At 34.3% G+C, this 17,648-nt stretch overlaps 1 protein-coding gene across 3 annotated transcripts in view; it reads right to left on the bottom strand.

Annotated features, from left to right (window-relative positions):
• Positions 1–8,324: 8,324 nt before the first annotated feature.
• Positions 8,325–17,648, bottom strand: part of LOC143242935 (uncharacterized) — a 33,592-nt gene continuing 24,268 nt past the window's right edge. For 2 of the 3 annotated variants that reach the window (XR_013023472.1, XM_076486551.1), the window contains one exon: positions 15,941–16,115. Coding sequence is in view for 2 of the 3 variants with exons in the window: in XM_076486551.1 (XP_076342666.1) it covers positions 15,955–16,115 (161 nt within the window). In the remaining variant the exon portion in view is untranslated. Of the gene's footprint in view, positions 8,719–15,940; positions 16,116–17,648 lie in introns of those variants that run through there. The other variant, XM_076486550.1, reaches the window with a different exon arrangement.

Below are 17,648 nucleotides of genomic sequence, written 5' to 3'. Positions count from 1 at the left end.
AGGAAATAATAACAAAGATGCTAACAATCATGTTGAACCTAAGGTTGATGCAGATGTTGATATGGGCATAACCAATCAAGAATTTGGAAACAGTAAACTATATGAGCAGGTTAATATTCTAAATACTGATACCATCACAGACAAAAAAAATAGAAGACTACACAGAAAACAATGAGCTGGAATATGAAAAACATTATATAATTAAGACAGACTGGGCAGCACTGATGATAAGAGTAATAAATGAAGCAGTAAAGAAATTAATGGACAGATAAATTTAAACACTAAAGGCCAAATCTATCATGACTGGGATAAGAGTGAATGCTCACCACTGTACATATCAGAAACTGAACACGTCATTCACAATTTCAAGATTGTTAGGACAGATAATCCATGGTGATGAGAAAACCCACTTGTAGAGAAAATTATATATGCAAAAATGGCTGGTATGGGTAGAGAATGCACAATGTAGAGGAGGCGAACAACGTTTCGACCTTCTTCGGTCATTGTCAGGTTCACAAACAAAGAAAGAGGTAACTGACCAATAGCTGATTACATGTTTGAAAGCAGTTGTGTAATTGAGTGTAAGAATGTAGAGGGCATGCTTAGATGTTGGATTATATTTATTAATATAGGTATAAAGGTGTTCCTTTGTATTGGTTTATTTTGGGCTTAAGTTGTTGTATAAGTAAGGCTTCTTTAATTTTGCATTTGTTTATGTTTGTTTCTTTATTTAGTATTTGAGTGTTTTCTATGGTTATATTGTGTTTATTTGACTTGCAGTGTTCGAAAACGTGTGGTGAGCATAGTTTTATAGCTGTGTTTATTTGGTTTCTAGTATGTTGAGTTTTTGTTTTGTTTCATGTGCTGAGACCCAATTCATCCAACTGTGCCTGGATATGAAAGGCCAAAAGAAGCAATGGCAGATCATCTGTTCTGAAAAAGTATGGCCCACTAGGAAGGAAAATAACACCAGGTGGGATGCTGTGGTTAAGAATGAAGTTTCATAGCATATAGTAAAGACAATTGCAAACAGCAGAGGTGCAAAGAAGATTTGCAAGACCCTACGTATAAGCTCTGAATTGGGAAAGTATAAGGAAAGAACATCCAACCTGTATGATCTGCTTCTATTAAAAGCAGACATGTGTAGTGAGAAGTTAAAGGTCTGTAAAGATCTAAAAGAAACCTATTATCCATTTATACCGAGGGAAGTGCATACCCTGATAGTGCACAAGTCATGCAAAAGCCCTGATTATCTAACAAAAGGTATAATGTGTCAGGACAAGCCTGAAAGGTAATGCATAAAAATGATAAACATCTTTGTGCATAAATCAAAGATAGTGTCTGGACTGGAAGATTGAAATAGGAAAGTAAAAAACAAATATGTCTATATACCTGGAGAAAAAAAACCCTAAGAGTGACAAAAGTTCATACAGTGCTATTCCTCAGTTTTCATGGAAACAAGATAAAGCCTGAAGTAAAATCCTGGAAAAGAAAAACTGACAAGCTCTACAGCACACTGCAAGAGTAGAGTCTGAATCACCTCAGAAATAAGTTGTCACATAACATGATCCTGAGAAACAGAGAAGGGAAAGGTTGAGGAGACAGAGAAAGTGGGGTATAGGAACTGGAGAAAAAAATCTGAGATTATCCAGTATACCATAGAGGTCAGGAGTAAATTCCATCTACAGGTGGACAAATATGGACAAATGAGATTCCACTTGGCCAGTACCTACAGGATAGTCACAAGAATTGTTAATGGTGATAGTACAAAGGTGAGAAAAATGCCTCACTGAAAGAACCTCTGAAGGAGGAAACATGTAAGGGTTGGGAGGGCAAAGGAAAGAAAATCTAAATAGAAGCTGAAATTGGAGCAAGTTGAGACAAACATGCAACAAAGAATAAAAGGCTGAATGTTGTCTTGCAGATACCCCAGATGCCTCCAAAGATTCAGGTATATCTTCAAAAATAGATCTACATAGTAAAGGAACCATCAGTACGTGTTGTAGATAAGTGGATGACAGAAGCACTTGAAACAAAAGAATGTTGCTATCCATGAATCATAGCAACAAAGAAGTCACATGTGAGGGGATATGGGATAGGAGGCCAATTGTACCAACATGGAGGAAATTAGGGTATGGGTATCCCCCAAATATCCTTCAGAAAAAGGTGTATAGCCTCAGAAAGGATGTGGAAAGATAAAAGATTCTGATGAAAAGAAGTAAACGTAAGATAAAGGTGGGAAAACTGGGCCTGAAATAAACTCACATTGGCAAAGAGACTTCAGCTGTTAAGAGTCCAGGAAAATAATAGCCAGCATGATGGTAACCTATGGGTGTCAAGTCAGGTTGATTTGTCTTCAATTAAAATAGGAAGTGATTATCATGGACTTTGATATCTCAAGAAAAGAAACACTTGGTACTCACATGATGGGGTGGGATGTAGCAGGGAAGGGGTAGGTTCACATGAAACTCAGGATATAGATAAAAGGTAACATACCTGAGAAATCAGTGATCATATCCAAGATAGCTGATAGGATGGGCTTGGCCAGTTCCTCAGGAGAGACAAGACACACACTTGCACAGCAAATAAAGTGAGAGAAACAAGCTGTAAAACTCTTCATTATCTGAATGGAATCTATTGGCATCAGAAGCATCTGATAAGGATAGATAGAAGAGAGGCAATCCACATGAAGTTCAACCTCCCAACAAACAAAAACTAAGACAGCCTCAGCTAAGACTCCTGTATCTGAATACAATGTTATGATTTCTGAATACATATTTGACTGTGAATAAGTTAGGAATTTAAAAAAAGGTTTGAAAAAAAATGTCAAACCAAAAGAAAAGAAACAAGTTAATAATATACTGCAGTTAACAATAATTGCAAATGAAAATAATAATTTAAACAAGAAAGTATTGCAAGAAAAACAGAATTTTTGAGCTAGAAAACTGCCCATGAGAAATTATTTCTAGGTGAAATCAAATAGAGGGAGAAAACTGCATCATGCAAGAGAGCACTTCATACTTCTATTGGTGGAGGACTGTTTCATGACAAATTACATGTAAATATGCAGCAAACAACATTATTCGTGAGGTGGAGGGTAGTTTCGATGCTTGTGGTGACCCATAGGTTTGCATATAAAGGATAACAGTAAACAAAAAAACTACAATGCAAAAACAAATTAGGTACTGTATCAAAACTACATGCATCCACTTGGCAATATTAAATGTAATTAAAAAATGAAAAAACATGTGCTTTATAACATTAAATATAGCCAATCAGAACTACATGCACATTGTCAAATAACAGAATAAAAATAAATTTTGTTTAAATGTAATAAAATATCACACAGCTGTATTTGTAGTGTTAAGTTTGTAAAAAAACAATAACAGAAATACAAGTCATTACAGTATTGTAGAATATCTGAATTGGTATTTTTAATCAATGATGCCTAAAAGCCAGAAATTCCTAAGGTATATGTAATTTTAACCTATTTTCAGAGTGCAACCAGTCAGCAACACCCACTGTCTAGCCTACTGAACAAGTAACCATGCTGATTATCAATGCTATAGCATCTCCACAGCTGAAAGTCTGAAGCATATTTGATATCATCATGACTAAAACCTTAAACTTTCTGATCCTCAGCCTAGCACACAAACCACTATACCACAGAAAGCCCATTTCACAATTAAAGTATTTTAATAATATTTAATGTAATTAAATATTATAAACTAACTTGATTACCCTTTTTTATTCAATGTTGAACTTTTACTTTGTATGAATATGACAAATACACCCAAAAACGATTTTTTGTTTTTGAATTTTGCACAAAGCTACATGAAGGCTATCTGTGCTAGCCATCCTAATTTAGCAGCACAAGACTAGAGGGAAGGTAGCTAGTCATCATTATCCACTGCTAACCCTTAGACTATTCTTTTGTGAACAAATAGTGGGATTGACTGTAATATTCTAACATCCCCATGGTTGAAAGGATAGACAAGTTTGGTGTGTGACAGTGATTCAATCACACAACCTTCAAACTCCAAATTGATCACCCAAACCCACCTGGACATTACTAATGTAATTATGAACATTCATCTTCTTACCCCAACTGTGTGGGAAAGGTACATTCTACTTGCACCTGGAATTATGGGGAGGAAGTGGAACAACTGTGCTCAACCAAAAACTCAGAATGGAAAAACTCTGCATTTGAAATTATGAGGAGACAGTGGACTCTCTTCCATGAACAATAAACCGAATTTACATAGATCAAACAGAAAAGCCATACATACCTCAACCAGATAAAGGTACATCAAATATGAGCCAGTATTTCAAGTAGGTTGGTGCTACACCTACTAAAATCTAACAAAAACATTCAGGGACTTGGATAAAAACTGGGTGTGGTAAGAACTCACTGGCTCCACTTACAGAATCTGGGGTATAAAGAGAAGTCCTGAGGAACAGTGCAATTCGTGACCAAGTTCCCTAAATGTAAACTGACCCAAATTTATGCAATCCAATGATCAGAAGGGAAAGGCAAAGTCCCCTTAAGGCAATATCCCCTTATGCTTTACTCAAAATAAATCCATAAGCAGCAGTCCAGCATAGTACAGTAATGCCACCCAGTAAGCTCATGGGTAGTCTTACGAAAAACCTCATTTTTGCAAAGCTTATTGTAGTCTGTATAAAGAATATTGAGATCGTGGATGCTGGTGCAGAACTGGTTTCATAAAAGCATATCTGCCTAGACAACCCTCATCATACAGTGGGATCCTATGAAAATGAGGTAGAGGACTCTTATAAATATAACAGTTAAACTGGAATGGTCATTTGAGACAAAGAACCCAAAGAAGTTTTGTCTCAAATTTTGAATGTTAATCAATAAGACTGTCATACACAGGACAATTATGGAATATTCAAAACACTTACAAAGAGTCAGATCAAAAAAAAGGAGTTATGGTTGGCATGTCTCAGCAAAGTTGGTGCAACCTTCTCTCAATATGCCATTGTTAAAATATATACTATTTCCATTAAAAAATATCTATCATGGAAGTAAGCAAAGCCCGAGACAGATACATGGCAATCCTAGACATTAAACCCCAATGTCTTGCAAAGAAAAATGAAAGAACCATCTGTGCCATGGGAGAAAGCAAAGGGATTAAGAGTTGGGCTTCCTGTTCCATTGAGTGGAGCTGGAAAGGAGTTGGTTGAATCAGTCTAAGATATTAAAAAAAAACAACAAAAAACAGACTGATGGAACAACAATTCATGTCTCAGCTCTGAAAATGAAGCCTGCTTTGTTTGATCTGAAAATAGAATCCAGGTGTGATGGTTGGACATTTGATAAGATGGTGTTAACAGTAACCATTCATCAATTGAATGGTATACACAGGATTAGGGAACTTGTGTGATGAGAAAATGCTTGTATGAATTGAAAGAACCTATGTGGTCCCAAAGCTAGTTAAAAAGTAAGAATCCTGAACTACAGTGGTTGGCCTTTGTGTATATATATATATAAAAAAAAAACAGAAGTCAAAAATGGCAGTATACTTCCACTGTGGCAATATGCAGATGCAAGTCAATTATATCAAACTCCAATATCCACAATCCTTGTAAACAAAAAAAAAACAAATTTAGAAATGAATCGCTTACAAACCTTGTACAATCTAGGTATTGATACAGACAAAAAAAGACTGATGACCAGACACACATGTGCTATATCTTAGACCCAATAACTGATAGGAATATGATGTTGGAAGAACTAGCATGACTCTCTCTCTTGCTACCCCCAGACCAGCCAAACTCTGATAGCCATAAATCTAAATTCCAAAATCTGAAGATCTGTGGAAGACAGAAACCCTACAGGTTTGGTAGATAATAGTGTTGAAAATGTGAACTGCATGACTAATCTGGACTCAAAGATATATAGTGTTCATGGATTCCAAGGGTAAGGTTACCTCACATGAAGAAATTCTCAGAACTGAGAACCCACAGTCCTAAAAGACATACAATAATTCCTGACACTACCAGCAGCATTTTGACAAATCAGTAGTACCTGTGGTTATAGAGAGAACCTACAATGGGTACAAGTGTAGCAAGGGACTAATGTTAAGGGTCAGGAGCTTCAAAAGAGGCAGAACTATAACCTTCTGTAGGCACCAATAAAAGCTGAGATGTCAATAACAATAAGGATGAATGTATAAACTGATAAATTGAACCAGTTAACATGCTAATATTGGTTTCAGCTCATCAGTAATGAAATTAGAGATGTTAAAGTTATAAGTACATACACGTACCCTTGTCCCACTACCATCTATTCACTTAAACCACCAGCTCCATCAGAATGAAGTCTGCATTGGTTATACTGAAAGTAGAATCTGGGTGTGATGTTTGAATACTTGGTGATAAGGTGCCAGATGTTAAGAGTTACAAGTTCACCGAGGCACAATGACTTGTTCATGTGAATTACCAACACCATATTTGAACTCCTCATTTTTAGGACTAGATGCAGTGTTTGAGTCAAAATAGCCACCCACTTAGTCATACGCAAAATTGTGTAGTTCCAATAACTGTGGTGATGAGGCCCATTTCACCTTCCTCGTCACTAAGCAGTAAACCTTTCTGCCTATGGATGTAGAGAAAAGTAAATACTCATGACTAGACCTTACAGCCATCAAGTAAGTACAGGCTTAAAACGCACTGGGGATAGATGCAAGATATCACACTCACTGTACCAACTGAATAAAACAACTCAGAAGCAGCTGATGCCAAAGTGACTTCCTTTTTGATGTCGTGTAAAGATTGTTTTGATTACTGATGTCAGGAACAACATATTATCAGGTAGGTTTCTAGTGTTAGAGCAAAACGATGTTGGACCAACTGTTATGTCCCCGATATTGAATCACACCCCAAACTTCATCTCTGCAAGTCCATAAACTTACCATTTACCCACAGGAGACCAAGAAACTGAACCATCTCACTAAAATAAACAGAAAAATGTGATATACCTTTGTTTCAAAAATATGTACCATATATTGGCTTGCAAATCATAAAAAAAAGTATTATTTTATCTTTTTGTTGCCCCCCGCAATGTACAGCTGTATGTCTTCAGATTTACAATGCTAAAATCAGGGGTTCGATCCCCCTCCGTGGACTCAGCAGATAGCCCAATGTGGCTTTGCAATAAGAAAATACACACACAACACACACATCTTTTCGTTTTACAAAATTCAACAAGATGCCAATAAGAATGCTCAAAGAGTATTCAATGATTGCCATTACTCTAATAATAAACAACCCTTTCCCTTACTTTCTCTGCACTGTGACATTACTCCAACAATATACAACCTCTTCCCTTACTTTCTCTACACTGTGTCATTACTCCAACAATATATAAACTCTTTCCTTACTTTCTCTACACTGTGTCATTACTCCAACAATATATAACCTCTTTCCTTACTTTCTCTACACTGTGTCATTACTCCAACAATATATAACCTCTTTCCTTACTTCCTCTACACTGTGTCATTACTCCAACAATATATAACCTCTTTCCTTACTTCCTCTACACTGTGTCATTACTCCAACAATATATAACCTCTTTCCTTACTTTCTCTACACTGTGTCATTACTCCAACAATATATAACCTCTTTCCTTACTTCCTCTACACTGTGTCATTACTCCAACAATATATAACCTCTTTTCCTTACTTTCTCTACACTGTGTCATTATCTAACAATATATAACTCTTTTCCTTATTTTATCTACAGCTTTTCCTTATTTCCTCTACACTGTGTCATTATCCAACAATATATAACCTCTTTTCCTTATTTCCTCTACACTGTGTCATTATCCAACAATATATAACTTCTCTACACTGTGTCCACTCTAACAATATATAACCTCTTTTCCTTACTTCCTCTACACTGTGTCATGCTCCAACAATATATAACCTCTTTCCTTACTTCTCTCTATCTGTGTCATTACTCCAACAATATATAACCTCTTTTCCTTACTTCCTCTACACTGTGTCATTACTCTAACAATATATAACCTCTTTTCCTTATTTCCTCTACACTGTCATTGCTCCAACAATATATAACCTCTTTCCTTATTCCTCTACACTGTCATTATCCAACAATATATAACCTCTTTCCTTATTTTCTCTACACTGTGTCATTACTCCAACAATATATAACCTCTTTTCCTTATTTTATCTACACTGTGTCATTACTCCAACAATATACAACCTCTTTTTCCTTACTTCCTCTACACTGTGTCATTACTCCAACAATGTACAACTTCCTCCCTTGTCTCTCCTAGATATACACTATATCTTTACCTCCTCAGTGTGTAACTTCCTCTTTTATTTGGCCATACATAGGACCTCACATTTAAAACTTAGTAAAAGTCTGTCCACCTGTTTCTAGTTTATTATTTATTGATACAATACTTTTGTTTTCAAGAACATACCAATCAAATACAATGTTTTTTACTCATTCTTTACATTAAAAAAATGTGAAGCAACATTTGAAGTTAAAACATTGAATACAAATTGAACAGAAATGCAATCTCAGTCTTATAACAAAATATTTCTGCATTTACCTTAATGGTATTGTTTACTTTCAAAGCTTCCTCAGAAATCTTAAATGACTGAGTAGTAAATACACTGTTGGTGTTATATCCACTTTTGTAACAGTTTTCTTTGAAGTTCTCCAAATCTGTAATGTTCATAAACAATGTAAAGTCTTAAAACAAAAAATTTAAATAATTTATAAACTACTTAGACATTAATATGGCATTTTCATTTTCTTCTGCCACTCCAACTCCCTTCAAACACACATTGCAAAAAACACATACACTCCTTCCTCCTTCCTTCAGCTGCTCCTTCTTACATTCAAACTCACAGTTCAGATATAATTCTTCAACTATTCTACCTCCCCTTTAACTTAGAACTGGGCAACTACATCAATTCACTGACTTATTAATCAACAGGCTCATTAACTGATTACTATAACCACCCATTTACAAACACCCACTGTATTATTATTACACAGTACCAATCTTTCTATTTTTATTCACCTTGTTTTATTCAAGTAATTTTATTATTACTCATATTTTAGCATGCTAATGTCTTCTCAAGCTGATCCAACTGTACGTTTTGAAAAAAAATTCTTTTCTAAATAGATATTTTGCAGTAATTTTTAATGATAATTTTAACATATTCTACTTGAAATGAGTCACTAAATACCATCAAGCAGTTGCCATTAAGTTTATTTTAAAATATACCGTAATCTCATGACAATCTTCTGTTAATTAAATAAATTACTATCAATGATTGGATTAATAACATTTTTATGACATATGACAACTGCATTTAAAAATAATTAAATAGTCAGTTAACTAGTTTATTTATGTAAATTGTCTGAATACTATAAACACAAAAGTAAAAATCATAGAAATCAGAGTCTTCAAATTATTTTGCATTTGCTTACCATACTAACTAAACAGTAACTTTGTCTGAACTTAAAAGATTTGGCAATTATTTTATCTTTAATATTTGGCAAACATAATAAAAAATTCTTGTTTACAACACAATAAAACCACAGATAATTTTAAACAGAGAACCAAACATCAACAAGATATTTTTATTAAACTATAATCAATACATAGTCACATGACTATATTGTTCTTTGCTTAGGTAAACCATTTATATCTGGTGGTAGAAAAACTTTCTCCAAACATTGTACATTTGTTAGTGTGTTAAACTTGTAATAAAGTTTTCTTTGGTACCCATTCTGAATTGTATAAGCTCACATTTGGTATCTTCTCATTTACAATAAATTATGTACCTTTCAGTTATAATTCAACACAAAAGTAACTTCACAATTTACAAAGAAAAGGAACAACAAAACTCATAAATCTAGATATTTACTCCACTGTTACATGACAATCTAATTCTCGCTCTACCCAATCATAATCACCAAAATTCCTTTATCGCAGTTTATAAAGTTATATTTCATTATTAAATGATCAAACTGCTTAATGCAACACCATCACAAGATTTCAACAAAGGCCCATAGAATAACTTAAGGAAACACCTGAAATCAGAGAAGATAGGTTATAAAAAGTCCAGGTATTCTTTAAAATGGGCAGAAAGACTCTAGTTGTTTTGTTTACAAGAAAAACTCTGAGGCTGTGCAGAAATAAAAGTACGAATTTTTCTTTTAAATTTTATATTAATTTCACCAAATAAGTGTCAGATATTAACAAAATACCAAATGAAAAACGTCTCCAAGTTACAATTGTTGAAGTATAGTTAGAATTAACATGTACAATAGTCTTTAGAATTTATGTCTCAAAACATGTTATCAAGTGAAGAAAAAATATAAAAAAACAGAGGAATCTCCGACTTCATACTCCAGGCACAATAACATACAATTAATTTTTTTTTGTTTTATAAAGCTAAACTTTGTACATTAAAATGTATCATACACATTGTTTAACACTTAGAAACAACAAAAAATATTCATTTATCAGTTATCTGGTGCAATAATACTACAATACACCTTTTTGACTTGTTACCCCAGATAATTCAGCTTATCTTCATAAGCGAGTTTGTGATAATTTTGGGCCTTAAGTGTTGTATCTGAACTACACAGTTACTTAAACACTTTGTAGTAAAAAAAAAAAGAAATGAATAATTATATCTAACTTTATTTATTAGGTGAACAAGTACTTAGCCAAAGTAAAACCTAGTAGTTTTGGATGTTCTTCAAAACAGCTCAAATTTAAAGCTAAAGATAAAATTAATCACATCAACTTATTTTTAAAATGTAACTTTACTTTACAAAGTATGAAAACCATGAAGGAATGAGTAAAACTAACAGTAAAAGTTATAATTTTCCTATACTGAAAATTTATTTCTGATAGATACTTCCCTCCACTCACAAGATAAGCTGTTATAATTCATTACTGACCCCTATTGTCCAAACATTTTCTTTAGACATGCCACAAGCCTTCTGTGCACAGTACAATCACTTGATGCACATGACTCCCTTTGTGAACCTCTATCAAACTATCACATCTAAGTTTGGAAGAAAACAGAAGCACCAGAAATGCATGGGAAGGAAAGGTGGAAAAATTATAACTTCCAATATGGCACTTCCCTCCACTCACAATATCAGCTAGAATTTCACATTGGTTAGAATGAGGGTCCAGTGTGAGCAAAGAACAGACACACCCACTAAAACACCCAAAGGATACTTCCACATATGAGAGAAACAAATCTGAAGAAAGAAACTACATCACTTCTGAAACAGGTATATTCTTTGCTCCCATGTGGAATGTGTAAGATAACAGGGTAGAAAATGAGAGGAGCAAGTCCAAGAGGAAAAGAATGTGACAGAAAATCAATCTTAACCAGCAAAGATATTACTGTAACTTTGCCCTACAATGAGAAAAGTGGATAAACAATGATGCATACCTGGGTCTAGGGTGCAAAAGACTGTACTCAGTAAATCAACTATATTTAAAAGATCCTTGCATGGAACTATCATCTGCATGAAAAAAGAATAAGAATAACACTTTACGTATTACACACTACTCCACTTCTCAGGTTCCAGGTATGACACAATAACTATCTCTGAGCTATTGGTCCATTAACTTAACATCCAGCATCAAAAGGATATCTTTTGCATGCAATCAACATTCCCAATCATGAAACAGGATGGGACCATCTAAATGGCAATAACATCTCCATAAGAAGAGAGAATGAGGGGTAGCCAAGAACAGAACTGGAACAATCCCACAAACTACCACTGTGACCCACAATACAGGTGGAGAAAACTGAAGAAGAAAGAGAGACAATTCAAAACCCTGTGTGAGGACTTATGTTGATTGGTTCACTCTACACCCAAGAGTACAAACATCCACACGAAGATAGGATGAGGGCTTCCAGTCAAAGGGGTGGAATGCATACTGATATTATGATCTTTCCAAAATGGAGAATATTACATCATAAAAATCCACAAAACACTACCACTCTACACTGCACTAAATGGTTATAGTTATCTTTGTGTGAAACCCATTCAGAAGAGTGCCTCCATGATCAATTACCACATCGGCATGGGACTGGTAAGTGGTAAGGACTCCACTGCAAGAAAAGGGAGATGAGAATGCATCGGAGAGTCTGGAGGGGCATCATCACCTGTAACAGTGCAATGTGTGATCACCACACCCTATTTTGGAAAGCAGACTTTGCTGATTTATTCAGTCAAAATATGACAGGGATGTGCAGCTATCCCTTTGAAGTCCATGAGTGGTACGGTTCAGAATAGGAAAATTTATGAAGCAAAATTTCGAGGTTATTCACCTATAATTGATCTTGTGAAATACCCTATCTAAAAGCTAAGCATTGTGAAGCCATGAAAGATAAAATGCAAGTTAACATGGTTACACAAAGCAGATTTAGTTAAAGATTAGCTAGTTAGGATCCATGTGATAAAAAGTAGGTAAAGGCTCCTGAAAAATGAAAGTATGATTAATAACTTATCAGATACAGTTGCACCAAATTCTGAAGCACAACCAAGGTGTTATATGAACCTACAATAAAAAGGAAGCCACAATGTGATAGAGATAGTGAGAAATGAACATACAGGCAATGGTCTACATGCCAGATTGTAGAATCTCATCTACTGGACAAAGAAGAAGAGAAGCAAGGGAAAGAGTGAAGTGTCAGATTTGAAGAAAGGACAAATGGAAAAAAAGGCTGGAAGGAAGAAGGTAAGGAAGAATAGGCCAATCAAACCACAAGGCAGATCCAAGTGGTAAGGATAAAAGGTGAAAGATCATGACAGAAGGAGGATTACAAGGGGACCAAGAGCCATGAACGTGTACCCCAGAATGGAGCAATATGGGTTATATAAGAACAAAGAATCCCGATTGGACACAGGACCCTATCCAGATCTGGTCTAGGGTAAAGACAGGAAACAGAAGAAGAAAAAAAAACAGCCCTTCCAAGCTGCTGAGGTCTTTGGGAGAAAAGAACAATCCATATAAATGAGAAGATAGGTAGGGTGATAAAGCTTATGTGAAACAACTGCAAACAAATCCCACCTTTGATGTCCACTGGCTAAGGAAAGGAAACGTTTTACAGGAAAGATGAAACATAGAACATGAGAAAATGGTTCAAACAGAGGTAAATCAAGTGAATGTTGGAGCACATGAACAACCCAATAAGAATGGTACGATGCCAAGGAGGGAGACATAGCTAAAAGGAATGCATTAGCAGAGTAAAAACAGTGGAAGTAAAACCATTCTGCATTGAAAACAAGATATTAATTAAAAGCTGTCTGATATCCAAAAGCAAAGAGACCAAAGACTTGTGATTGAAAAGCCAAATGAGAAATTTGCACCCCATACAAGCCATGTTAAGTTTGTCAGCACAAAATCCCCTAATAGAAGACCAACTGCAGAATATGTTTCTCATGTGTGGGTACACCTTTATGCAAGATGAACTAGCTAACAAGGAAAGTGAATCACCATGTGAAACCAGATAATCTTGATGATTAGTGGACTGATATCACCTGAAACTCAATACTTCCTAAACAGTATCAATATGTTACATCTCCAAAACAGAACAACATTCAAAACCCTGAGAGTAGTTGAGTATAAATGAACCAAACCAACATGGTATCATGACCTACAAAGTCCCAACAACAAAGAATACATTTAACAAATGCCAGAGTCAAGGACAAGATACAGGATAAATTGGATGAGAGAAGAACAGAGGCATTTCTAGAAACACCCAACAAAATTTCTGTGGAGAGCCTTAAAAGGAAGTGTGTACCTAAGAAGGATACCATAAGAAACAAGAAAAGATATCTAGCATGTGGAAGATATACATGTGATTTGGGAGCTGCCCCAAATAGGCAACAAGTAATCTTGCAACTGTTGATCTAAAACTAAACAGTCAATACAATGTAAGGAAAAGGTGAAATAATCAAAAGACCTTAGGGGGCAAAACATACCCATAACCTCATGTAACTGTGAGATCAACAGATAAACAATAATTGAAATACCAGGAAAGGGAAGAAAAAAACATAGGCCAGGAAGACTGTTCATGTAATGTAGAAATATAAGGTGGAAAATTAAGAGGTGACAAGGATAAGACAATAAAAAACCTTAGACATAAAATTCACGAAGACTGAATTTAACCAAGGAAACTTCCCAGGTTGAGAAGAAGCTGGTCAGCAAACTCTGTAGGTGGAAAAATACAATAAAAGATGTGTTAGACAGCACAGGCACAGCTGTTTCAGTAGAAGTCATGGCAGAATCTGGGGATAAACGTTGGACCATGGAATGTTCATTCTTTCAATGTATAGAAGCAAATAAATCTGTCATGGGGTTACCCACACCTGGGGCTCTGAGAAAAATATTAATTGCTGTTGTAACAGAAAAAGTGAGAAGGTTAACCTGAGAATGTACTGCACAGAAATGTTTAACTAAACTTGTGTTCAGAAATAAAGCTACTTAAATTAACTAATAAATCAAGTTGAAAAATAACTACTTTGTGAAAAAAAAACAGTCAAATATGTAGCAATAAACAAAGGATCACATTTGAACTCACAAACTGCCAAACGAGTAGTGATAGTCTGGTAGAGGTAGCATTAATACATTTAGAAAAAGATTAGTTCATTCTGGTTAAAATCATGAAATTTCAAAACATATCTTTATTTCTAATAATAGGATTGATAGGAAAACAAAGTGATAGAAACTAAACTTTTTTAATTAAAATTGAATAGTTATTTCTAGTCATATTTAGAAACAAATTATAGCATTATTAACAGGTTGTCTGTTTTCATTTTAAAAAAAATGTTTATTTATACATTTGCATCACTTGCATTTTTTGTTTATTTTGACATCAATAATATAAAACATCCTTCCCACAAGAATAATTACTTCTAAGTGATGGAAAATCTATTCTGCAATAAGTCTATGTTATATAAACTGCAACTAGTATAAGAATTACTTGATGAAAACAAATATTTAAATACCTGAAATAGTCATGGCACTAAAACTTATTATAGCAACATTTAGCTGATGTTCTTTGTTCAATTGCCAAATATCACCAATAACATGGACTGGAAGATACTTTGTACATCCTTCAAACAGTTTAACTCTTATGTTCATACATCTTTAGAAATTCAATTAATACAAAACTATCAATTAAAACTTTAAAAAATTCAAGTTGTTATCTGGAAATAAAATAATAACTACTGTACTTTACTGTTACCAAACCTGGCATATACCTTTAGGACCCTTCAGGAGAAAGTAAAATGTGCACACAGTTTTGTGAAATACTTTTAATTCACTGTAATATCAAAAGTAACTGTATGTTCATTCACAAATACCGAAACGTAATATATGTTATTCTTTGGTATCCTGGCAACATCCAATATTTGAATATGACAAGTACTATTTTCTTTTTATCATGAACATCTGATAAAATACTGCCTAGAATTTTGTTTCTTAGTATTTACTGTACTTTTTACTATCATCATACATTACTATCTTGTCATCAGTTCTGTACTTTTTACTATCATCATACATTACTATCTTGTCATCAGTTCTGTACTTTTTCTGTACTTACTCAAATTTTTCAAGTTGTTTCTCACTATTATTTATTTTAAAATATATTAACATCTGGTCATTAGTCCTGTGAAAACTCATATTGTTTGTTTCTCAGTGTGTATTATAGACTGTTAACTATTAAAATATATATTACTATCTTGAAATTAGTTCTGTGCGTTTATTACAGTAACATTTAAAAAGCTATGTATAAATACAATAAAACTGTTCAGTTCGTAAAAACTGAAGTACCATAAAATCAAAATATAGTTAAAGTAGCACTAATGTACCTAGAACTTACCAAGGCAGTACCTACCTACAGTTAACTAAATAAATGACTGGCACAAATGATTAAATGAAACAAGATCTCCAAGTTTTACTGTTCCTAAAATTGAAGCTAATAGTTGAACACAGCTATTATGAAGTTCTCTCAGTTCTGGGAAAGTTAATAAGCGTATCAATTGAGAAAGTAACCACTGCGTGAAGCCTGAAAGAAAAAAAAAATTACTGAATGCAAATTCAAATCTTAAAGCTTTGTCAGGTTTAAATATACATGTGTTACATTGAAGAATAAGGTAAAGTTTACAGAGTACTGATAACAGGATATATTTTGAAATTATAGGTTATAAATTATTTAGAAACAATACTTTTTTAAACTAGGAATAAGGTGGTTCTTTATAGAAAGAATGAACTGTAGCCTGTTTTCATTCAAAACAGAAATGGAAGAGATGCAGTTGTTCAGGATGGTTTTTCTTTATCAAACCAACCACTAATGTGAGTACATAAAATAACTTTAATACACAGTGATATTACGAGTTCTTATCTGACATTATTTTGGATGACAAGGACATTTAGAATACTATGAGGTGGTTATGCTTTTCAGTGTTTTTTCTTCTCTGTTTTCACAACAAATTATATTAACAATATTCCAAATTATGAAATTATAAGGGAAATAGTGAAACTGATTTGAGTCATGAAGATGTTATCTCCATTATGATAAATAAAAAACATGAGAGATTAAAAACAAATAATACATCAGAACCAGCTAAGATTCCCCACAGTTTAAAAGAAGGTAAAAGATCAGATATGCAAGCACTGCTCTTTAACTTTTGATAGTTCAACAGACAGTGGAATGGAAGTTTGCCAACTTGACACCTATTCTTAAATAAACTGTAAATAGTTACTAAAGAAATTATAGGCTAGTTGGACTTATTTGTGTAGTAGGATAAATTCTAGAGAAGGAAATCACTCACTTAACAAACTGACATCATACGCAAAAGCAGACATCAATTTTCAAAGGTACTTTTGCCTTATTATATTTATTTTTTGGGAGAGGGTTACTTGTTATTAAGACAATGGAAAAAGTGTGGATTTAATGCAACTATGTTTACCATAAAGCTTTTGTTAATGTACTCCATCCCTGTAGCTAGGCAATTGGGAAAAGAAAGCTCTCTGTGCAAAGTGGTGGCAGATGAACCCATAGCTTTGCATTTTTTTCTTATCTAACTACCCCTTGAGACTGAAGAGAATGATCCTGAATAAGGAAACTATAGAATCCAGTGAATCATTCTTCATGATTCAGTGGTCACATAAGGGCCATTGAAGGTATGTCTTATGACCTTGTCCCAAAGGCATGAGGGATTTGAGTGAGGCCCACAATGCCAAAAGAGAAAGAACCATCAGTACCATAAGACAGGAAGGGTGAGCAAGAATCAAACTTCCTGTTTCACAGGCTGAGCACAACTAAGATATGTGATGAAAAATATTCAGAGTGACAACACATGGAGTTAAAGCAAGAAGAGATGCCTCTCATCCAATAATAAAGCCTTAGATGTTTCTAAAAGTTGTGAACTTGGACATCCACAATCCTTGTAAAAAAAATGCCAATTCAGAGTTAGAAATGAGTCACTTTCAAACCTTGGATAATCCAAGAAATGATATAGATCAGAAAGATTAATGAATGTACAACAGTTCCCGTTTTCTTCAGCTGAATAAATTGACAGGAATGAAACCCCAGAAG

Source organism: Tachypleus tridentatus, unplaced genomic scaffold (assembly GCF_004210375.1).
Source record: "Tachypleus tridentatus isolate NWPU-2018 unplaced genomic scaffold, ASM421037v1 Hic_cluster_2, whole genome shotgun sequence".
NCBI lineage: Eukaryota > Metazoa > Arthropoda > Merostomata > Xiphosura > Limulidae > Tachypleus > Tachypleus tridentatus.
Note: the sequence above shows the minus strand (reverse complement) of the source record. Positions and strands in the feature narration are given on the sequence as shown.